Source organism: Moschus berezovskii, chromosome 13 (assembly GCF_049115385.1).
Source record: "Moschus berezovskii isolate FMDL1 chromosome 13, NW_MosBer_1.0, whole genome shotgun sequence".
Lineage (NCBI taxonomy): Eukaryota > Metazoa > Chordata > Mammalia > Artiodactyla > Moschidae > Moschus > Moschus berezovskii.
In genome coordinates, this window is record NC_142472.1 from 1,610,591 (window position 1) to 1,629,109 (window position 18,519).

Here is an 18,519-nt window from a genome sequence, read left to right on the forward strand (position 1 = left end):
TCCTGAAGCCCCGACCCATCGTGCGGGTCACCTGGATCCGCCTCACGTCACCCCCCGCTAATGGCACTAACAGTAAAGTTTAACTCCTTTAAATATAATCCAATTGCAGCTTTTTCCACCACAAGAAAAACAACAAAAAAAATCTCTTTGGGTCATTTTTTATAGTTTAGTATTATATGAAATTTCACAACTATAGTTATGGCAGACAATAATTAATAAAACTAAGCAAATTATTCTTATCACCCACCCACCTACTCCCAAAATTCCCTACAACTAAAAATTTACATGGAATTTTTGCAAGCAAAAGTAACTTCTTTTAATATCCATATGACAATCTTAAAGTGCCAGACATGTACACCGTTAAGGAATGAAACAAAACCTTTGATAAATCCACAGATCACTGCATGGGCTCCCCAGGAGATGTTAGTGGTAAAGACCCCCCTGCCAGTGCAGGAGATGTGAGACTTGGGTTGGATCCCTGAGCCAGGAAGACCCCCTCAAAGAGGGCGCTCCAGAACTCTTGCCTGGAGCGCCCCACGGACAGGGGAACCTGCTGGGCTACAGTCCACGGGGCCCGCAGAGAGTCAGACACAACTGAAGCAACTTAGCACATAGTTGCTTCATTTCTTAGTTTTTAAAAAATTTAGTACCATAATAAAACAAAACAGTAGGTTATAGCTTTTCTGACGAAACAAAGGCCTTTTCAGCTTAATTTCTACTGATGCTACCAACACTTACACAGTGTTTTATCCTCTGTATTTACTCAAACGACACTGTGGGCTGCAAGATGGTGCCCGAGGAACACAGAGGTAACCTCAGGTTAGTGCAGCCAAAAGTAACAACTACTGTGCTGGAAAAAAGGAGACATTCTACAAACTAAATCATGAAGCCCCTAATTCATCCGCAACAGGCAGCCACGAGCTATGACGTCGACTATCAAACGACAATGCAAAAGGCAGACATCCGTTATAATTCAACAGGACCGGTGGTTCCACATATACATTTTCCAGATTCACAGTCAAAATTCAAACTACACAACATAAGGATCCTAAGACTAAAAGTAAGACTTAAAAACTGCAAAACACTATGTTTAAATCAATCCCTGAGAAAGTTTATTAAAGCAGAAAAACAGACTGATCCACCCCTAAATGGTGGTTTCACAACCTCAACAAGAGCAGGACAGAGGCCACAGGTAGGACCCAGGACGGAAGGGAAAGGGAGGGAGGGCTGGCGGAGGCCGGGTCTGGGCTGCGGGCAGGGCGGGTGCCTCCACCCAGGGGCCTAAGGAGGGCATGTGGGCAGCGCCTCCTGCCGGTCGCCTCACTCGCCCATCCTTGGCACAGTCCCAGGGCCTGACCGTCCCCCATCCCGCCTCCCGCCCAGGACACGCCATGTTGAGGTGGGCAGTGGTCCCTGAACACAGCCCCACTTGGACGCCCTCCTGCTCTTCTGGGAAAAGCTGCCCTGAGGCTTCAGCCACAACACAAGCAATCGTTAGAGCAATAATACAGAGAGGAACACAGCACATGCTCACAAGCCTTGCCTCTGAACGTCTGAATGGTTTCAAATGTCACCTTTGGGACAAAGCTTCACCCCCAGGGGGCCGACCCCTGACAAAAACGGCGGAAAGAGAGAACACATTTAAAACGCCCTGTAATTACCCCAGCGTTCTATCTGCTGTTTATCTCTCCCAGGACTGCATCAGCAATTCCTGAGGAATTTTCAGAAGCTTCACATTTCAACCCCTGCATTTCACTCGGGAGGAAACTCATCTAAGTCATCATTCCCGGGAGGAGACACCGGGCCAGGTCGCCACATCCACGCTTCCCGGCTTTCCTGGGAAGGGAAAAGCCCGCCTGCCCCGGAGCATGGAGACGACCAGCCCGCCTCTCATTTCTGCACCCCCATGCGTTCTCACCGCCCTTCTTCCATCTGTGTGTCAGAGACGACTGGCCTCGCTCAGGACTGGAGACGCATTAACACAAGTGGAGGTTCAGAATCAAGGCACACTGAACAACAGTCAACACCTGGAGTCTGGAGCGGCGACCCACATGAAGACGGGACAACAGAGCAATTCACATTTACTGAGTGCTCATCACGTCCACTCAGCGGTGGCCAGCTCAGGGTTCTGCTTCCCACCAACAGGATCCTAGGACCAGGCACTTCCGGAGAAGAGGGGTGACCGCCAAGGCCCACTGGCTGCAGAGCGGCGCTTAGGGCTCCAAGCAGGCCACGGGCCATCCCTAAGGCCCACGCGAGCGGCCACACGGGAGGGACACAGGCCGCCCTGCAGAAGCCTCATTCAGCTACAAAACAGCGCAACAACGCCTGCTTCCCAGCGCAGCCTCCAAGCTTTAAACTGAAATATTAACTTAGGAGTAAGCGGAGGTTAAATATTTAAATCAGGAGCACAGTGGCATTTACCTTGCTGAGACTCACACAATTTCTTCATTTACGGTTTAAAAAATGACTGAACTGCTATTTATGGCTGAACTGCTGTTTTCAGAAGGAACCATAAGGTTTTTCTGAAACCTTAACACAGACGCATGCCCCTCTGGGAGCAGAAGCAGAGCCTCGGTGCCCACCCTGTGTGCAGGTCAAGCCCCGCGGTCCTCCCTGCTGCCCAGGACGCACGGGCCATGCCTGATCAGACGAGCAGAGAGCGGCCTGCTGCTGCTTCCCTGGTTTCCCGGCTGCAGAGCGGAAGCGCGCAGCCTCTGGCTCAGCGTGCCCCAGAGACAGATGTTGTCTCCTACAGCAAGGCCAGTTCTGTCACACATGCTCCAGTCTCACGCACTGAGCGGGTGCAACTCCGGCAGCCTGGACCAGCCTGTGGCCACCCTCCAGAGCTCCCACCAGCTCCCCTGACCTCCGTCCAAAGCATCCAGGCTGAAGAGGAGACTTCAAAACACACCTGTTTCTATTATAAGCGCTAATTAGGATTTTAAAACCTGACATCAGTCATCCCCAAGCACTCACTTGGAGAAAATTAAACTTACCACTCTTGAAAAACACATGATGCTTGCACCACGTTTCAAGTAATATTTGACAGAAATGAGCTGCCCAGAGGGCAGGAACCCCAGGCGACAGCCGCCCCCCACCCCCACCTGGGAAGAAGTCCATGAGACGCACCTGTGCTCCGTGAGGACGCTGACTGCAGACGGGTGGTTGGCACAGTATGCCAGGTACAGGGTCTTCATCTGTGGCATCAGGCTGAGGAAGCAGCCCCCGACCCTCTGCTGGGCCTCTGGCATCCTGCAGACAGCAACACGGAGCCACGCTTAGTGAGCATCTCACAGAGCGGGCCCCAGTGCGCAGGGCAGCCCGGATGGCACGCCCGGCCCCCGGCCCCTGGCTCCCAGGGGAGCCGATTCGGCGGAAAGCAGGCCATCCCCTCCACCAGCATCCAGATGCCAACACCTGCATGCCAGCCCCTTCCTCAGGCACTGAGCAAAACAGATGTCCAGGAGCATTATGTTGTGTGTAAATAAGGAGAAACATAACGTGTGGTTACTGGGTCGTTAAGGTTTTCTGCTGAAGCAGCCACGAGACAAGCTCAGGAGAAGCCCCACAGCCAGCTTCCCGGGTGGAGGCTGCCCCGTCAGTGGGAGGAGAGATGAGCGGCCCGCAGAGCGGGGTGGTCACCCCGCCAGGTGAGGGAGACAGTCCCAAGCGTTGGGGGCCACAGAATCCAACAGCCTGCCCCTGAGCAGGCCCTGCGTGTACACAAGGGCCAGTGCTCGCTCATTCACTGGGATCTGAGGTCAAAGCAAGTGGGCGCCCGCACTGCTGGCAGACTCCTTCCCAAGTGTGAACCCCCAGTGGGTTTTAACAGCCTTCAGGAATTAGTCACAGTTTCGTGTATCTTCAGGATAAATAGTCACTGACTCAATAAATTAACTTCAACCATTCTGTCAGGCACTGGGAACACATCAAAAACAGAGAAAGAATGAGTCTCTACCTTAAGGGTGACTGCGATCTTTGGGGGGACACAAAACCAGTTCAAAACTAAGCTGAATGTAACAGAGAGTGAGCTGATGCCTCAATCATATAGCCACACACTGCAGGTGCCCCAGAAGGGGACACAGCGCAGTCCAGGAGGGGGAGAGGGTGTACCCCAGAGGGGGCAAGGGCAGACCCCAGAGGGGGACAGCGTGCAGCCCAGAGGGGAGCAGCCGCCCCAGTCACCAGGGAGCAGGCGTCACACACTGCCAAGGGCAGTGAGACCACCTGCCTCCACCAGAGCCCGGACGCCCAGGACGCAGCTACTCTGAAACACGGACATCTCGGCAGGCGACGGCCACGCTCGGACACTAGAGAGCAGGCGGAGGCTGCATTCTCCAGCGAGAGACCCGGCAGGAACCCCAACTGGTTGGCTGAGGGGCTGAAGGCGACAGCAGTGACGGGATGTCGCGGTTTGGCCGAGAAGAGCAAACTGCTGCCGGAGACGGGGCACGGGAAGACTGCAGATGCGCCATTGAAGCAACGAGATGATGGGGCTGCATGCCCTGCTCAGCGCCGGGCCAGGAGCTGCTGGGACGGCCTCGCCCGCCTGGGCCAGACCACAGCCCCACACACTCAGAGAAGAACACACTGAAATCTAGATCAAGGGGCTTTAACTTGCTACATGTCCATGAGCTGTATACGGACGACGACTTCAGTATATGAGATCTTCCTTCTTTCTTCCCATCGAGCTTGGCTCTAGGGTTTTACTACCTCTCTCAACCCAATTCTGTAAGAAGTCACTACACTCGCCACCATCAGTTTACGAAACCTTCATAGTCCATCAACTCGCCAACCTGAACTAGCAGCCGGAGCTCAGAAAGGTTACGTGAGTGGTCTTAATTGGAGCCTAGGTATTAGGCCAATACATCTCACACGTAGCACCACGTAGATCACCGAAATAACAGAACACACAACACTCACAAAGACCACCCAGGCAGAACATGACTGAAGAATTGAGAGGAGTTTCATCGTGGTCTCTCGTGCTTCCAGAGGCGAGCTTGAGAGCATGAAGACACACAGCAGAGCGTTGGGCTGTCACTGCGTCCCCCTGTGGCCTCCTGGTGGCCCCATACCAAGTTGTGACAATCAGTGCTGGGTCAGCAAGGCCTGCCACTGTGGTTCTACCATTGACCTGATGATAGGAGGGGGTGGTCTGATAGGAAGGGTCATCAATCAAGGACCTGTTAACAGGCGAAGAGTTATCAGTGGTCAGATACCAGGTGAGGAGTTATCAATGGTCTGGTAACAGGTGAAGGAAACAGGTAAAACTACTAGTCCACTCAGGTGTAACTGAAATCCCATTCCTTACCATTATACAGGGGATGTGACAAACAGATTCAAGGGATCAGATCTGACAGACAGAGTGCCTGAAGAACTGTGGACAGAAGTTCAAGACATTGTACAGAAGGCAGTGATCAAGAGTATCCCCAAGAAAAAGAAATGCAAAAAGGCAAAATGGCTGTCTGAGAAGGCCTTACAAATAGCTGAGAAAAGAGAAGCTAAAGGCAAAGGAGACAAGGAAAGATATATCCATCTGAATGCAGAGTTCCAGAGAATAGCAAGGAGAGAATACAAAGACTTCCTCAGAGATCAATGCAAAGAAATAGAGGAAAACGACAGAATAAGAAAGACTAGAGATCTCTTCAAGAAAATCAGAGATACCAAGGGAACATTTCATGCAAAGATGGGCTCAATAAAGGACAGAAATGGTAGGGACCTAACAGAAGCAGGAGATATTAAGAAGAGGTGGCAAGAATACACAGAAGAACTGTACAAAAAAGATCTTCACGACCCCGATAACCACAATGGTGTGATCACTCCCCTAGAGTCACACATCCTGGAGTGTGAAGTCAAGTGGGTCTTAGAAAGCATCACTACAAGCAAAGCTAGTGGAGGTGATGGAATTCCAGCTGAGTTATTTCATATCCTAAAAGATGATGCTGTGAAAGTGCACTCAATATGCCAGTAAATTTGGAAAACTCAGCAGTAGCCACAGACTGGAAAAGGTCAGTTTTCATTCCAATCCCAAAGGCAATGCCAAAGAAAGTACAAACTACTGCACAATTGCACTCATCTCACATGCCAGCAAAGTAATGCTCAAAATTCTCCAAGTGAGGCTTCAATAGTATGTGAAACAAGAACTTCCAGATGTTCAAGCTGGATTTAGAAAAGGCAGAGGAACCAGAGATCAAACTGCCAACGTCCGATGGATCATCGAAAAAGCAAGAGTTCCAAAAAAACATCTGCTTTATTGACTATGCCAAAGCCTTTGACTGTGTGGATCACAACAAACCATGGAAAATTCTTAGAGATGAGAATCCCAGACCACCTTACCTGACTCCTGAGAATTCTGTATGCAGGTCAAGAAGCAACAATTAGAACTGTACATGGAACAATGGAATGGTTCCAAACTGGGAAAGGAGTACGTTAAGGCTGTCTATTGTCACCCTGCTTATTTAACTAGCATGCAGGGTACATCATGCAAGATACCGGGCCGGATAAAGCACAAGCTGGAATCAAGATTGCCAGGAGAAATATCAATAACCTCAGACACACAGATGACACAACCCTTATGGCAGAAAGCAAAGAGGAACTAAAGAGACTCTTGATGAAAGTGATAAAGGAAAATGAAAAAGTTAGCTGAAAACTCAACATTCAGAAAACTAAGATCATGGCATCCGGTCCCATCACTTCATGGCAAACAGATGGGGAAACAATGGAAACAGTGAGAGACTTTATTTTCTCGGCTCCAAAATCACTGCAGATGGCGACTGCAGCCATGAAATTAAAAGACACTTGCTCCTTAGAAAAAAAGCTATGACCAACCTAGACAGCATATTCAAAAGCAGAGACATTACTTTATCAACAAAGGTCCGTCTAGTCAAAACTATGGCTTTTCCAGTAGTCATGTATGGATGTGAGAGCTGGACTCTAAAGAAAGCTGAGCGCCGAAGAATTGATGCTTTTGAACTGTGGTGCTGGAGAAGACTCTTGAGAGTCCCTTGGACTGCAAGGAGATCCAACCAGACCATTCTAGGGGAGATCAATCCTGGGTGTTCATTGGAAGGACTGATGCTAAAGCTCAAACTGCAATACTTTGGCCACCTCATGCGACGAGTTGACTCACTGGAAAAGAGTCTGATGCTGGGAAAGATTCAAGGCAGGAGGAGAAGGGGACGACAGAGGATGAGATGATTGGATGGCATCACCAACTCAATGGACCTGAGTTTGAACAAGCTCTGGGAGTCGGTGAAGGACAGGGAGGCCTGGCATGCTGCGGTCCACGGGGTCCCAAAGAGTCGGACACGACTGAGTGATTGAACTGAACAGGTGAGGAGTTATCAATGATCTGGTAACAAGTGAAGGGTTATCGATGGTCTGACATAGGTGAGTTACGAACGGTCAGATAACAGGGCAGGAGTCATCAGTGGTCTGGCGTAGATGAGTCGTCCGGGGTCTGGTAACAGGTGGTGACACAGGCAGTGCGCCGCAGGCTCTCCAGGGAGAATATCACTACAAGGCGGGCGGGGATGCCCAGGGCCCGTCTCCTTCCCCAGAGCAGAGAGGGATGAGCTCCAGGAGAGACCTGAGAAAGCAGAGCTGCCCCCATGACCTCCCCTCATGACACGTTTACTCCCGCTGGCACTGCTAACTGCACGGAGAAAGAGTTCAGGGTCCAGTAGCCACTGACTTCCCGGGGAGACCAAGAGCAGCATGAGGGTGTGGCCGAGACCTGAGTGAGCCTCTGTGTCCCGCCTGAGTCTGTCCACTACTGACCGAGAGAGGCGTCCCCGTGAGGGGACACGAGCGCCTCCACACTGCAGCCTCAGGGCACTGGCAGCCCCTGGCAAGCCCCCTGCTGCTGGACCCCAAACCCTGGATGCAGATGGCTTCCTTAAGGATGCCCGAGGCCCAGGAAGGCAGCAGCCCCTGAGGCTGCCCCAGCGGAGCCCCCATCACCAGTCAGCAGAGCCAGCCTCAAGCCATCCGCTCGTGGCCCCACGAGCCACTGGAGCGCCTTCCCTTCCAGACTGCTTAGATGCACAAGGTTCCAGAGCTGGAAACGCCTTCGTGGAATCACACAGTCTCATTCAACAAGTCAGGAGGTACAAGTCAGGAAGTTACAGCAAGAGCTACTCAGGACCTCCCAGGTGACACACGGGGGCCGATTCTGACGCGGAGTCCACTGTGCTGAGACCCCACTGGGGTCGGAGGTGATGGCCGCAATCACCTGGGTCGTGCACCATCAACCCCAATCACGTTCCCGTCAGGTCAAGTCCTGTGCTCTGCTCTTTACTAGGGACGGCCCACTACAACCAAAGGATGCCTTGTGTCTCAGTCCATTCTACAACGTAAAATATCATCTCTGGATCCCCTGTGTTTCTATTATTTGGATGGTTCAAAAGAGAAATTTCAGACAAAACAAACAATTCTCTGTTCAAATTTGTATTTTGATAATAACCTAAAACAAATACTATTTTACTGTGAAAATGTTACAATAATGGTCCAGTATCTACAAAGATGAATTTATTTATATCTTAAGACACGCCTTATAATTAACTTTGAACTAAATAGACAATGTTTATTTAACCAGTAGCAATTATGTCAAACGTTTATTTCAGTGTTTTCTTCAATAAGCTGAAGCCCTCCAAAATATAAGACAACTAATACGAACAAATAGCTGTGAAAAGAAGAGAAGCAAAAAGCAAGGGAGAAAAGGAAAGATAGAAGCATCCAAATGCAGAGTTCAAAAAAATAGCAAGGAGAGATAAGAAAGCGTTCCTCAGCGATCAATGCAAAGAAATAGAGGAAAACAACAGAATGGGAAAGACAAGATCTCTTCAAGAAAGTTAGAGATACCAAGGGAACATTTCATACAAAGATGGGCTCGATAAAGGACAGAAATGGTATGGACCTAACAGAAGCAGAAGATATTAAGAGGTGGCAAGAATACACAGAAGAACTGTACAAAAAAGATCTTCACGACCAAGATAATCACGATGGTGTGATCACTCACCTAGAGCCAGACATCCTGAAATGTGAAGTCAAGTGGGCCTTAGAAAGCATCACTATGAACAAAGCTAGTGGAGGTGATGGAATTCCAGTTGAGCTATTTCAAATCCTGAAAGATGAGGCTGTGAAAGTGCTGCACTCAATATGCCAGCAAATTTGGAAAACTTGGCAGTGGCCACAGGACTAGAAAAGGTCAGTTTTCATTCCAATCCCAAAGAAAGGCAATGCCAAAGAATGCTCCAACTACTGCACAATTGCACTCATCTCACACGCTAGTAAAGTCATGCTCAAAATTCTCCAAGCCAGGCTTCAGCAGTATGTGAACCGTGAACTTCCAGATGTTCCAAGCAGGTTTTAGAAAAGGCAGAGGCACCAGAGATCAAATTGCCAACATCCGCTGGATCATGGAGAAAGCAAGAGAGTTCCAGAAAAAAACATCTATTTCTGCTTCATTGACTATGCCAAAGCCTTTGACTGTGTGGATCACAATAAACTGTGGAACATTCTGAAAGAGATGGGAATACCAGACCACCTGACCTGCCTCTTGAGAAACCTGTATGCAGGTCAGGAAGCAACAGTCAGAATTGTACATGAAACAACAGACTGGTTCCAAATAGGAAAAGGAGTGCGTCAAGGTTGTATATTGTCACCCTGCTTATTTAACTTATGTGCAGAGTACATCATGAGGAACGCTGGGCTGGAAGAAGCACAAGCTGGAATCAAGATTGCTGGGAGAAATATCAATAACCTCAGATATGCAGATGACACCACCCTTATGGCAGAAAGTGAAGAGGAACTAAAAAAGCCTCTTGATGAAAGTCAAAGAGGAGAGTGAAAAGGTTGGCTTGAAGCTCAACATTCAGAAAACGAAGATCATGGCATCTGGTCCCATCACTCCATGGGAAATAGATGGGGAAACAGTGGAAACAGTGTCAGACTTTATTTTTTTGGGCTCCAAAATCACTGCGGATGCTGACTGCGCCATGAAATTAAAAGACGCTTACTCTTTGGAAGGAAAGTTATGACCAACCTAGATACCATATTCAAAAGCAGAGACATTACTTTGCCAACAAAGGTCCGTCTAGTCAAGGCTATGGTTTTTCCAGTGGTCACGTATGGATGTGAGAGTTGGACTGCGAAGAAAGCTGAGCGCCAAAGAATTGATGCTTTTGAACTGTCGTGTTGGAGAAGACTCTTGAGAGTCCCTTGGACTGCAAGGAGATCCAACCAGTCCATCCTAAAGGAAATCAGTCCTGAATATTCATTGGAAGGACCGATGCTGAAGCTGAAACTCCAATACTTTGGCCACCTCATGCGAAGAGCTGACTCACTGGAAAAGAGTCTGATGCTGGGAAGGATTGGGGGCAGGAGAATAAGGGGACGACAGAGAATGAGATGACTGGATGGCATCACCGACTCAATGGACATGAGTTTGAGTGAACTCCGGGAGTTGGTGATGGACAGGGAGGCCTGGCGGCGCTGTGATTCATGGGGTCGCGGAGAGTCGCACACAACTGAGCGACTGAACTGAAAAGAGAACTCAGCCTACAATACACGGAGACGTCTGCAACTAAACCAAGTACGAGCAAGCAGGACAGCACACATGACAGCAATGCCAGGGAGAAGGGGGCTGTGACAGGATTGCTCACGCCCAGTGTCGGAGTGGCCAGTGGGACTGCAGCGCGAGCAGCAGCAGGAAGTACACCCGAGCGGAGGGGAGGGTGGGGAGGGCTGGCGCACACCGCCTCCTGCCCACCCCTGACGGAGCGGGCCTGACGACCGAGCTGAGGCCTGTGCAGCGGAGCGGGCGGGAGCTGGGTGTGGGCAGGGCTCCCACAGACGGCCGCCACATGGGGACCGACCTCCTACCTTAGCTCCCCCAACCCTCAGGCCGCCCCTGTGGCCCTCGAGACCAGTCTGTGAAACACAGCTGGGAACAAGCACAGGAATATCCAGGCACCCCTCAGCTTCTGAGCAGAGCTCAGGCTAGACGCTGCTGGGGAGATGGAAGGGCAAAGGGCCACCCAGAGGTCAGGGCCTTGTCAGGAGGCCCGTGCAGGACACAGGAGGAGAGGCTGGCCTGAGCCAGGGCGGCGTCAGCACAAGGGCAGGGCAGCGGCGGCCACGGGAATGAGCACTTATCCAGGACAGAAGAGCGCACGGGAAAGTGCGCCAGGTTAAGAGTGCTGGCACAGTGTGGCCCGCGAGGGCGGAAAACAGGAGAGAGAGTGAACGAGTGGATGGCCGACCGCACAGTAAGTGATGGAGAGGCTGGGCCCCCAACAAGCGGGCTGGCTCAAGCGGCACGGGCTCTGGGGCGGGGCGGCTGCCGCGGCCTCTGTCTGCCCTACTCCCATCACCGCAGCACTTGGCCGAGCTCCCCAACTTCAACTTTCCTCCCAGCGTTCCCACACTATTGTCTGTAATTACTGCTACCACCTTAACCAGCTGTCTCCCTCCCCAGACTACCAGCTCCTCTAGGACAGGGGTCGCTTCGGTCTGGTTAACACATGTCTGGCACACGCTGGGTGCTGCCTAAGTAAGCAGAGGATGAATGAGAAAAGACCCGGAGAAAGCTGGCCGTGCATCCGGATCCGGATGGACCTAAAACCCACAAGAGGAAAACCAGCGCTGAGAAGCACAGAGACATGCGCCTGTGAGCGGCAGGCTGTGCTCCCCTGGCCTCGGCAGGGGGCCGGCATGAGCCGCAGTGCTCCCTTCCTTCTGCAGCTGCCACCCCAAAGAACCACTGCTCACAGGAAACCTCTCTCCCTGCTCCAAGCAGTCAGTAGATCCCACCGAGGAAAAAGAGTCTAAAACACACTTTTACTGTAGAAGTGGATATACCCCTAATATGCGGAACAACCCAATATCCACCTTTGAAAATGTGAAATCTAAAGTTAAGTTAATCCTGACCCTTCAAATACCAGTTACATCCATCTGAATTTTACCATTATTAGCCTCTTACTTACTTGGTGCATTCTTCTAAAGACTGTACAAGCATTTGCTGGAAAGAACATATTTCTTCTAGATTTCCCATTAAATGTGACGTGTTTGCTGAACTTAACCTAGAGCCAGAAAAACAAGAGGAGAGGTGAGTGAGTGGTCTGCCTCATGCGCCCCGCCGCGCCCCGCCCCGCCGCACCGCGCCCCGCCCCGCCGCGCCCCGCCCCGCCGCACCGCGCCCCGCCCCGCCGCACAGCGCCCCGCCGCGCCCCGCCCCGCCGCACCCCGCCCCGCCCCGCCGCGCCCCGCCCCGCCGCGCCCCGCCCCGCCCCGCCCCGCCGCGCCCCGCCCCGCCGCGCCCCGCCCCGCCGCACCGCGCCCCCAACACACAAGGCACTTTCTCGTGTCTTCAGCTGCATTCTGTCCCAGCGTTTCAGCTGCTGTTCTCTGAAAACACGAGGCAACAGCCAAGGGGACCACTGTTCCAACACTTGACACAATTACCACCTAACTTACTTCTCGCTGGTCTGCAGGGGCCGTAAGTAGGTTGAAAGCATAGTCTGAAGTTCTTTAGAATATTCATTTTCTGTTTCCAAAATATTCTGTAGCACCTACAATAAATGATAAATATTATCTGACATTAAGGTGTATAAGCTTTGGAAAGTTCATCACTCCTGTTCAATTCGCACTGTTGCTTCTATGTAACGCTGGTTTGTTTAATATCATCACTCCCTGTGATTATTAACTAGTAAATTCAGGTAATGAGTTATTATCAAGGCAATCCAACTGACTTCATCTTCCTGCCAAGCACATTTAACATGGGTACACGTAGAAAGAGGCCTGAATGAATTCCATCATCAGGTAAGTAATGCTAAGTCTGTTCAGATAGAAAGAAGGAGCCACTGACACTCACAACAGCATGGAGGCACGGGCAAGTCCCCCAACGTGCGAGAGAAGTCATTCGCACAGGACGTCCTATGTCCCGTGCACGGCAGATCCACAGACGGGCCAGTCTGACCTGTGAGGGCAGGGGCGGGGCTGGGGGACGATGGGCAAAGGGACGCGAGGTCCATCTCTGGAATGATGGACACGTGAGATCGATCTCTGGAATACAGGACACGCTCTGGCTCATGATCTGGGTGGCTGTTACACAGACATGCACCGGCTGACGCTCACTGACCCGCACCCTGAACACCCGTGCGCTGTGACACACGGAAAGTGCACCCACTAAACACAAACATGAAGTTCACGCTGTGGATGGCAGCCTGTCATTCTAAGTCAACTTCTAGGCACTGCAGACCTTCACCAGAGAAGACGACCGTCTCAGATCATCCTGTACACGTTACAAATTAAAGGCCCACCAGCATAAAACCACCATTGTATGCAGATACGGGAGAAAAATTATGCATCAACCTTGAAATTAACATGTTTTCTGACAGCCTGCGGGAAATACAGACAAAAGCAGTTAACAACTCCTAAAAACAGAGAGAGAAATCTAAGCGTAAAAAAGCTGAGCTCAAACTAGCGCCTTTCACCGCAATCAACAGCAGGAGCCCTGGCCCCTGGGGCGGGGTTGGGCAGGGCCACTCAGGTCCGTAGGGGGAGCCTGACGGATAGCGCCTGGAAGGCTGAGCGAGTGCCCCCCCCACAGCACCTCCGATCAAGAGAAAACCCTCCTCTACACAGGAAGAGTGAAGCGGAGAGAGGTGAACCAGCCCAACCTGCACCCCCTCTCCAGCCTCGGGCTGAGGGCTGCCTGGGAGCAATGAGCCCTCCTCAGCCATCTGCTCCACCCCACGGTCAGAGCCAGCACATTCTCCAGTCGTGAAGTCACACCACATGCATTTTCTGAGGAGCTCCTACCTGCACTAAATGCGTGGTCTCCCAAAACGAACACAGCATCCTACACAAATGCTGAAGAAGAAATTAGAATAAAGACGCCAAACATGCTCGGTTTTCTCCCCTGATTTTCAATAATCAAAAGGTATGTTTAAGCATTTAAGAAACAAGTAATCATTAGCTAAGTTTAGATTTCAGCATTGACACAAGCAACAGCAATCACTGTGCTCACTAGGGCCCTCCGCCTTCAGGAGGGGAGCAGGACCATTTGGGAGTGCAGCGGCCTGAGGGGACACCGCAGCCGAGGGGCAGGGCCAGGCTCTGCGAACCGCTCAGTGTCGCCCCTGGATGGGCCTATTCATCGATGCCAGCGGACGGGGAGGGGCTGCTCTGGGAGACCCCGCCTTGTGGGGAAATGTGGGTGCCGCTCGCACAGTTACGACACCGCCCCTCCAAGAAACACTCAGCGGACCCGAGTGTCAGAGGACTGAAGGACAGGGGCACTGTGACCCTGCCTCTGCACGACCAGGGGATACGCTTTCTTATCCCCATCTTCTCCTGACAAAATGACCCAAAGCAAACCAAGTACCACGAGTGGGTCCCTGAACTAAAAACAATATAAACCTGTTGCAGACAAGCACGACAAAAAGCACCTATTTGATGTGAAAACAAAGGCTCAACTCAGACTCCCGTGTCTAAGAACAAACACCAGGAACCATTAGCAACACTGCTAAGAACACGCTTGGAACCCAACACACCCACTTTACAAACGCAAACAGCTCCCACACTTTAGCAGCGTCAGGAGTGTGAGTGCGAGGCAGCCAGATGACCCTCCTCAGCCGCGGCAGTGAGCAGGGCAAGCAGACAGGGAGCGGGCCGAGAGCGCGCCAGGACCCACGCAGAGCGCGCTGCCAACTGCCTCTCCTGCAATGGCTCAGCTGGTAACTGCGTCTGCTGCTGCTAAGTCGCTTCAGTCATGTCCAACTCTGTGTGACCCCATAGACGGCAGCCCACCAGGCTCCTCCATCCATGGGATTTTCCAGGCAAGAGTACTGGAGAGGGCTGCCATTGCCTTCTCTGGGTAACCACGTCTACTGGCTGCAAACACGACCTTCAATTAAGTGCTCAAGACAGGTTCTAGAGCAACCCCACCCAAACCACCCAGGCTATGCTCCTTGGCTTGCACAGATGTTGAGGGACCAGCGCCGGCGTCCACCGCACACCCCCTCCCGAGCTCGCAGCACGCCGGGGGCTCCAGCCATCACCTGTCTCCCCTTCCTGGACTGCTGCATGCTCTGGCTGCTGCAGGACCCCATGGGACGTCACGGCCCAGCAGCCAGGGCTCCATCACACACAGGCGGGTCCAGAGAGGGCTGGGAAGAGCAGCCGTCACCGGGCACCACGAGGAGGGCGGGCCAAGAGCCGTGAGCTCCCCCCGGGACGGGAGGTGTGGGGCGGCCCGGCCAACAATGGTGCCCACAGGGGGACCGCATCGGGCAGCTCACAGACAACCCCTGGCTGTCAGCCGCAGAGGCAGAGCCAGACAAAGGACCGACTCATGCCCTGCAGCCCACAGAAACCCGCTTCACTGCTGCCAGGAAAGGAGCGCTGAGCAGCACTCTCCTTACCAGCGAGTCAGAACCGCCACTGCAAACTCCATGGGCATCACATGTTCCGCGTCGTCGACGGGCCTCTGAAAATAACTCACTGATTTACACGCAACAGAACATGTAACACAAAGGGAACTTTTCAAGATTTGATCCAGACACAATAAAATATCGCCATCACAAACTATACCCGGGGACTTCCCTGGTGGCCCAGTGGCTACGACCCTGGGCTCCCAATGCAGGGGGCCTGAATCCTATCCCCGGTCGAACTCAAGACTGGCAGAGCTGTTCCTACCCCACTCCACCCACTGAACTATAACCCCCACACCACAGGGGAAATCACCACCGCACATATTCTTCCAGCCCACTCTATTTAAACTGTTAGTACTTCAAGTTTCCAAAAGTAAATGACTAGACAGGACCCCCGCTGTTAACGAATTAGAGCCTGGAGGGAGAGGAGAGACGGAAGGGCAGCAGTGCCGCTGGAGGGAGCCATTCCTGCAGCCCTCCTGCTCCCAGAGCAGAGGCCTCGGGCCCCCAGTTGGCCATCACTGACCAAGTGTGGTGTCCTGATTTCTGTGTCCTCAATGCTTCCTGACATTAAGTCTCAAGAAGAGTCAGGGGGGTGGATATAAAATGTGTATATTATTATGACATTTAAAAGGAGCTACGATACGATATTACAGTATTTCTAAACTTGGGGATTCACAAGACTGTGGGATGCTGAAGATTTACTGCGCAACAGCTCCAGCAGAAGCATGGGCCCACTCTGCTCTGTGTCACCCCAGAGCCAGCCTCAGAGCCAGCAGACCCCGGCCTGAATCCCAGCCCTGCGTGTCCTCCCTGGACAGCACACGTGTGTGGGTCTGCCTGCTTTCTTCACAACAGGGGCTCTTCCTGGCCTGTGGCAGAGGCGCAGAGTCAGTTCCCCAACTCAAGGCAGGAAGGAACCTCACAGACACCCCGCCCGGCCGTCCCCACGTGGCACAGCTTGCTCTCCCTCCACTCACAGGCCCAGCCCTGGCCACCACCGGAAAAGCGTCCCCTTGGTCTTCATGCTCAGGGAGCGAGGACACCACACAGGAACCGCGGGAGCAGAGCCTGTCCGAGCAGCAGGCGGTCAGTGTGGACAAGCCCGGGAGAGGAGCGGCAGAGCCAGCGGGCGGTCAGTGTGAGCAGGGCCCAGGAGAGGAGCGGCAGAGCCAGCGGGCGGTCAGTGTGGACGGGGCCCAGGAGAGGAGCGGCAGAGCCAGCGGGCGGTCAGTGTGGACGGGCCCGGGAGAGGAGCGGCAGAGCCAGCGGGCGGTCAGTGTGGACGGGCCCGGGAGAGGAGCGGCAGAGCCAGCGGGCGGTCAGTGTGAGGAGCGGCAGAGCCAGCGGGAGGTCAGTGTGGACGGGCCCGGGAGAGGAGCGGCAGCCCCGAGCGCACACAGAGCGGGCGGCCCCGTCCCAGGCGGTGCACCAATGGCTTGACCCCATACGGGCCGTGGGGAGACACTGACCAGTCCTGGGCAAGGTAGAAGAGGCAGAAGTTGTGAGGGACGAGAGCAGCCACGGCTGGGCTGGCTCAGCAGGGCTCCAGGTGAAGCTCTGGCCACCAGGCCCGGGTTCTCCCGGACGAGCAGGCAGAGGCTCTGGGCAGCCCCAGGAGCCAAGGGGACGCGTGGGGGCAGGTCCACCTGGAGCACAGGAAGGGTCTGCTACAGCCTGACGGACAATGCATGTCTACTCTAACACGTAATATACCAGTGATCGCTGCCTACTGGGTCATGTGTGCAACCTTTCAAAGACGGAGCTCCCGTGCCTGTCGTGACAGCAGGCGAGCGTGGACGCAGATGACGCGCACCTTCCGTCCTCTGTGTAAAGAGCGCTGACACGGCCCTGAAGACAAAGTCACAGCGCCGCACAGCACGGAGGGGCCTGACAGCCTGCCCTCTTCCCAGATGGCACAGTTAGGAAAGCTCGTTCTCTGATGGTGACGGGGAGACTCCAGTCCCCTAGAAGAGGTGCCAGAAGACTGTTCACCGCCTAAGGAGTGGGCACGTGGCTTCTCCAAGAGAAGGGCTTCCGCTGACCTCCCTTGGCCAGGGGTCTGTCACCAGGCCGGAAGCACAGCCAATTCCTTTCACTGTCACACCCACCAAGCTCAGAGAGATCACATACTCGCTCCCTTTAATTACACGATCCCGTCACCCTTGACTACCATCCTGGGTAATTAATTCCCAAATGGGATGCCCGTCTGCATACAGAATGGTATGGTGGCCTCAAATGCTTCTGAATACACGTCCTAATAACCACGAGTCCCTGGGACTGCAAGTAGATCAAACCAATCCATCCTAAAGGAAATCAACTCTAAATATTCACTGAAAGGACAGATGCTGAAGCTCCAATCCCTTGGCCACCTGATGTGAAGAACTGACTCACTGGAAAAGACCCTGATGCTGGGAAAGACTAAAGGCGGGAGGAGAAGGGGACGACAGAGGATGAGATGGTTGGAAGGCATCACCGACTCAATGGACGGGACTTTGAACAAACTGCGGGAGATCGTGAAGGACAGGGAAACCTGGAGTGCTGCAGTCCATGGGGTCGCAAAGAGTTGGACACGACTGAGCAACTGAACAACAAAATAACCATGAAAACCTCTTAAGGGCCAACACTTACAAGGCACCTTAAGGCCAGCTGCTGATCCCCTTAATGCTACAAGGCCAAGGCCAGCATTATCCAGTTCTGTTACAGAGACATGGCCGTGCAGGCAGTGGGGGGCTTCCCCAGGCCAGCCCACAACAGGGCGTCCAACACTGCACACAGGGCCCGACCGCACCCCCCAGTCACCTGAAGAAGGGCACTCCTGACTGCTCACTGACCGGAGACCAAAACACATCTCACATAGAAAATAAAACATGCTGCTGGGCTCTGTCACCAAAAACGGATCAACCCTTCGTGGAAAGCACAGTCACGGGGTTTCTTCTTCCACCGTGACCCTCCGTGTCTGAGCCCCGACTCCGCCACCCGAGGTCTCAAGTCCCTGTGACATTCCAGCCCAGCCTGAGCTCTGGGGCCAAAGCAGCCCTCCAAACCTCCATTACCAGCGTTAGCGAGGAGGACAATT

At 53.0% G+C, this 18,519-nt stretch overlaps 1 protein-coding gene across 5 annotated transcripts in view; it reads right to left on the reverse strand.

Moving 5' to 3' along the window:
• ARHGEF7 (Rho guanine nucleotide exchange factor 7) overlaps nucleotides 1-18,519 on the reverse strand; it is a 103,239-nt gene that overhangs the window by 25,484 nt on the left and 59,236 nt on the right. For 4 of the 5 annotated variants that reach the window (XM_088842583.1, XM_055426721.2, XM_055426723.2 and 1 more), the window contains 3 exons: nucleotides 12,481-12,575; nucleotides 11,991-12,086; nucleotides 3,133-3,255 (listed from right to left, as the gene is read on the reverse strand). In XM_088842583.1, coding sequence (XP_088698709.1) covers nucleotides 3,133-3,255; nucleotides 11,991-12,086; nucleotides 12,481-12,575 — 314 coding nt within the window. Of the gene's footprint in view, nucleotides 1-3,132; nucleotides 3,256-11,990; nucleotides 12,087-12,480; nucleotides 12,576-14,911; nucleotides 14,915-15,068; nucleotides 15,135-18,519 lie in introns of those variants that run through there. The other variant, XM_088842584.1, reaches the window with a different exon arrangement.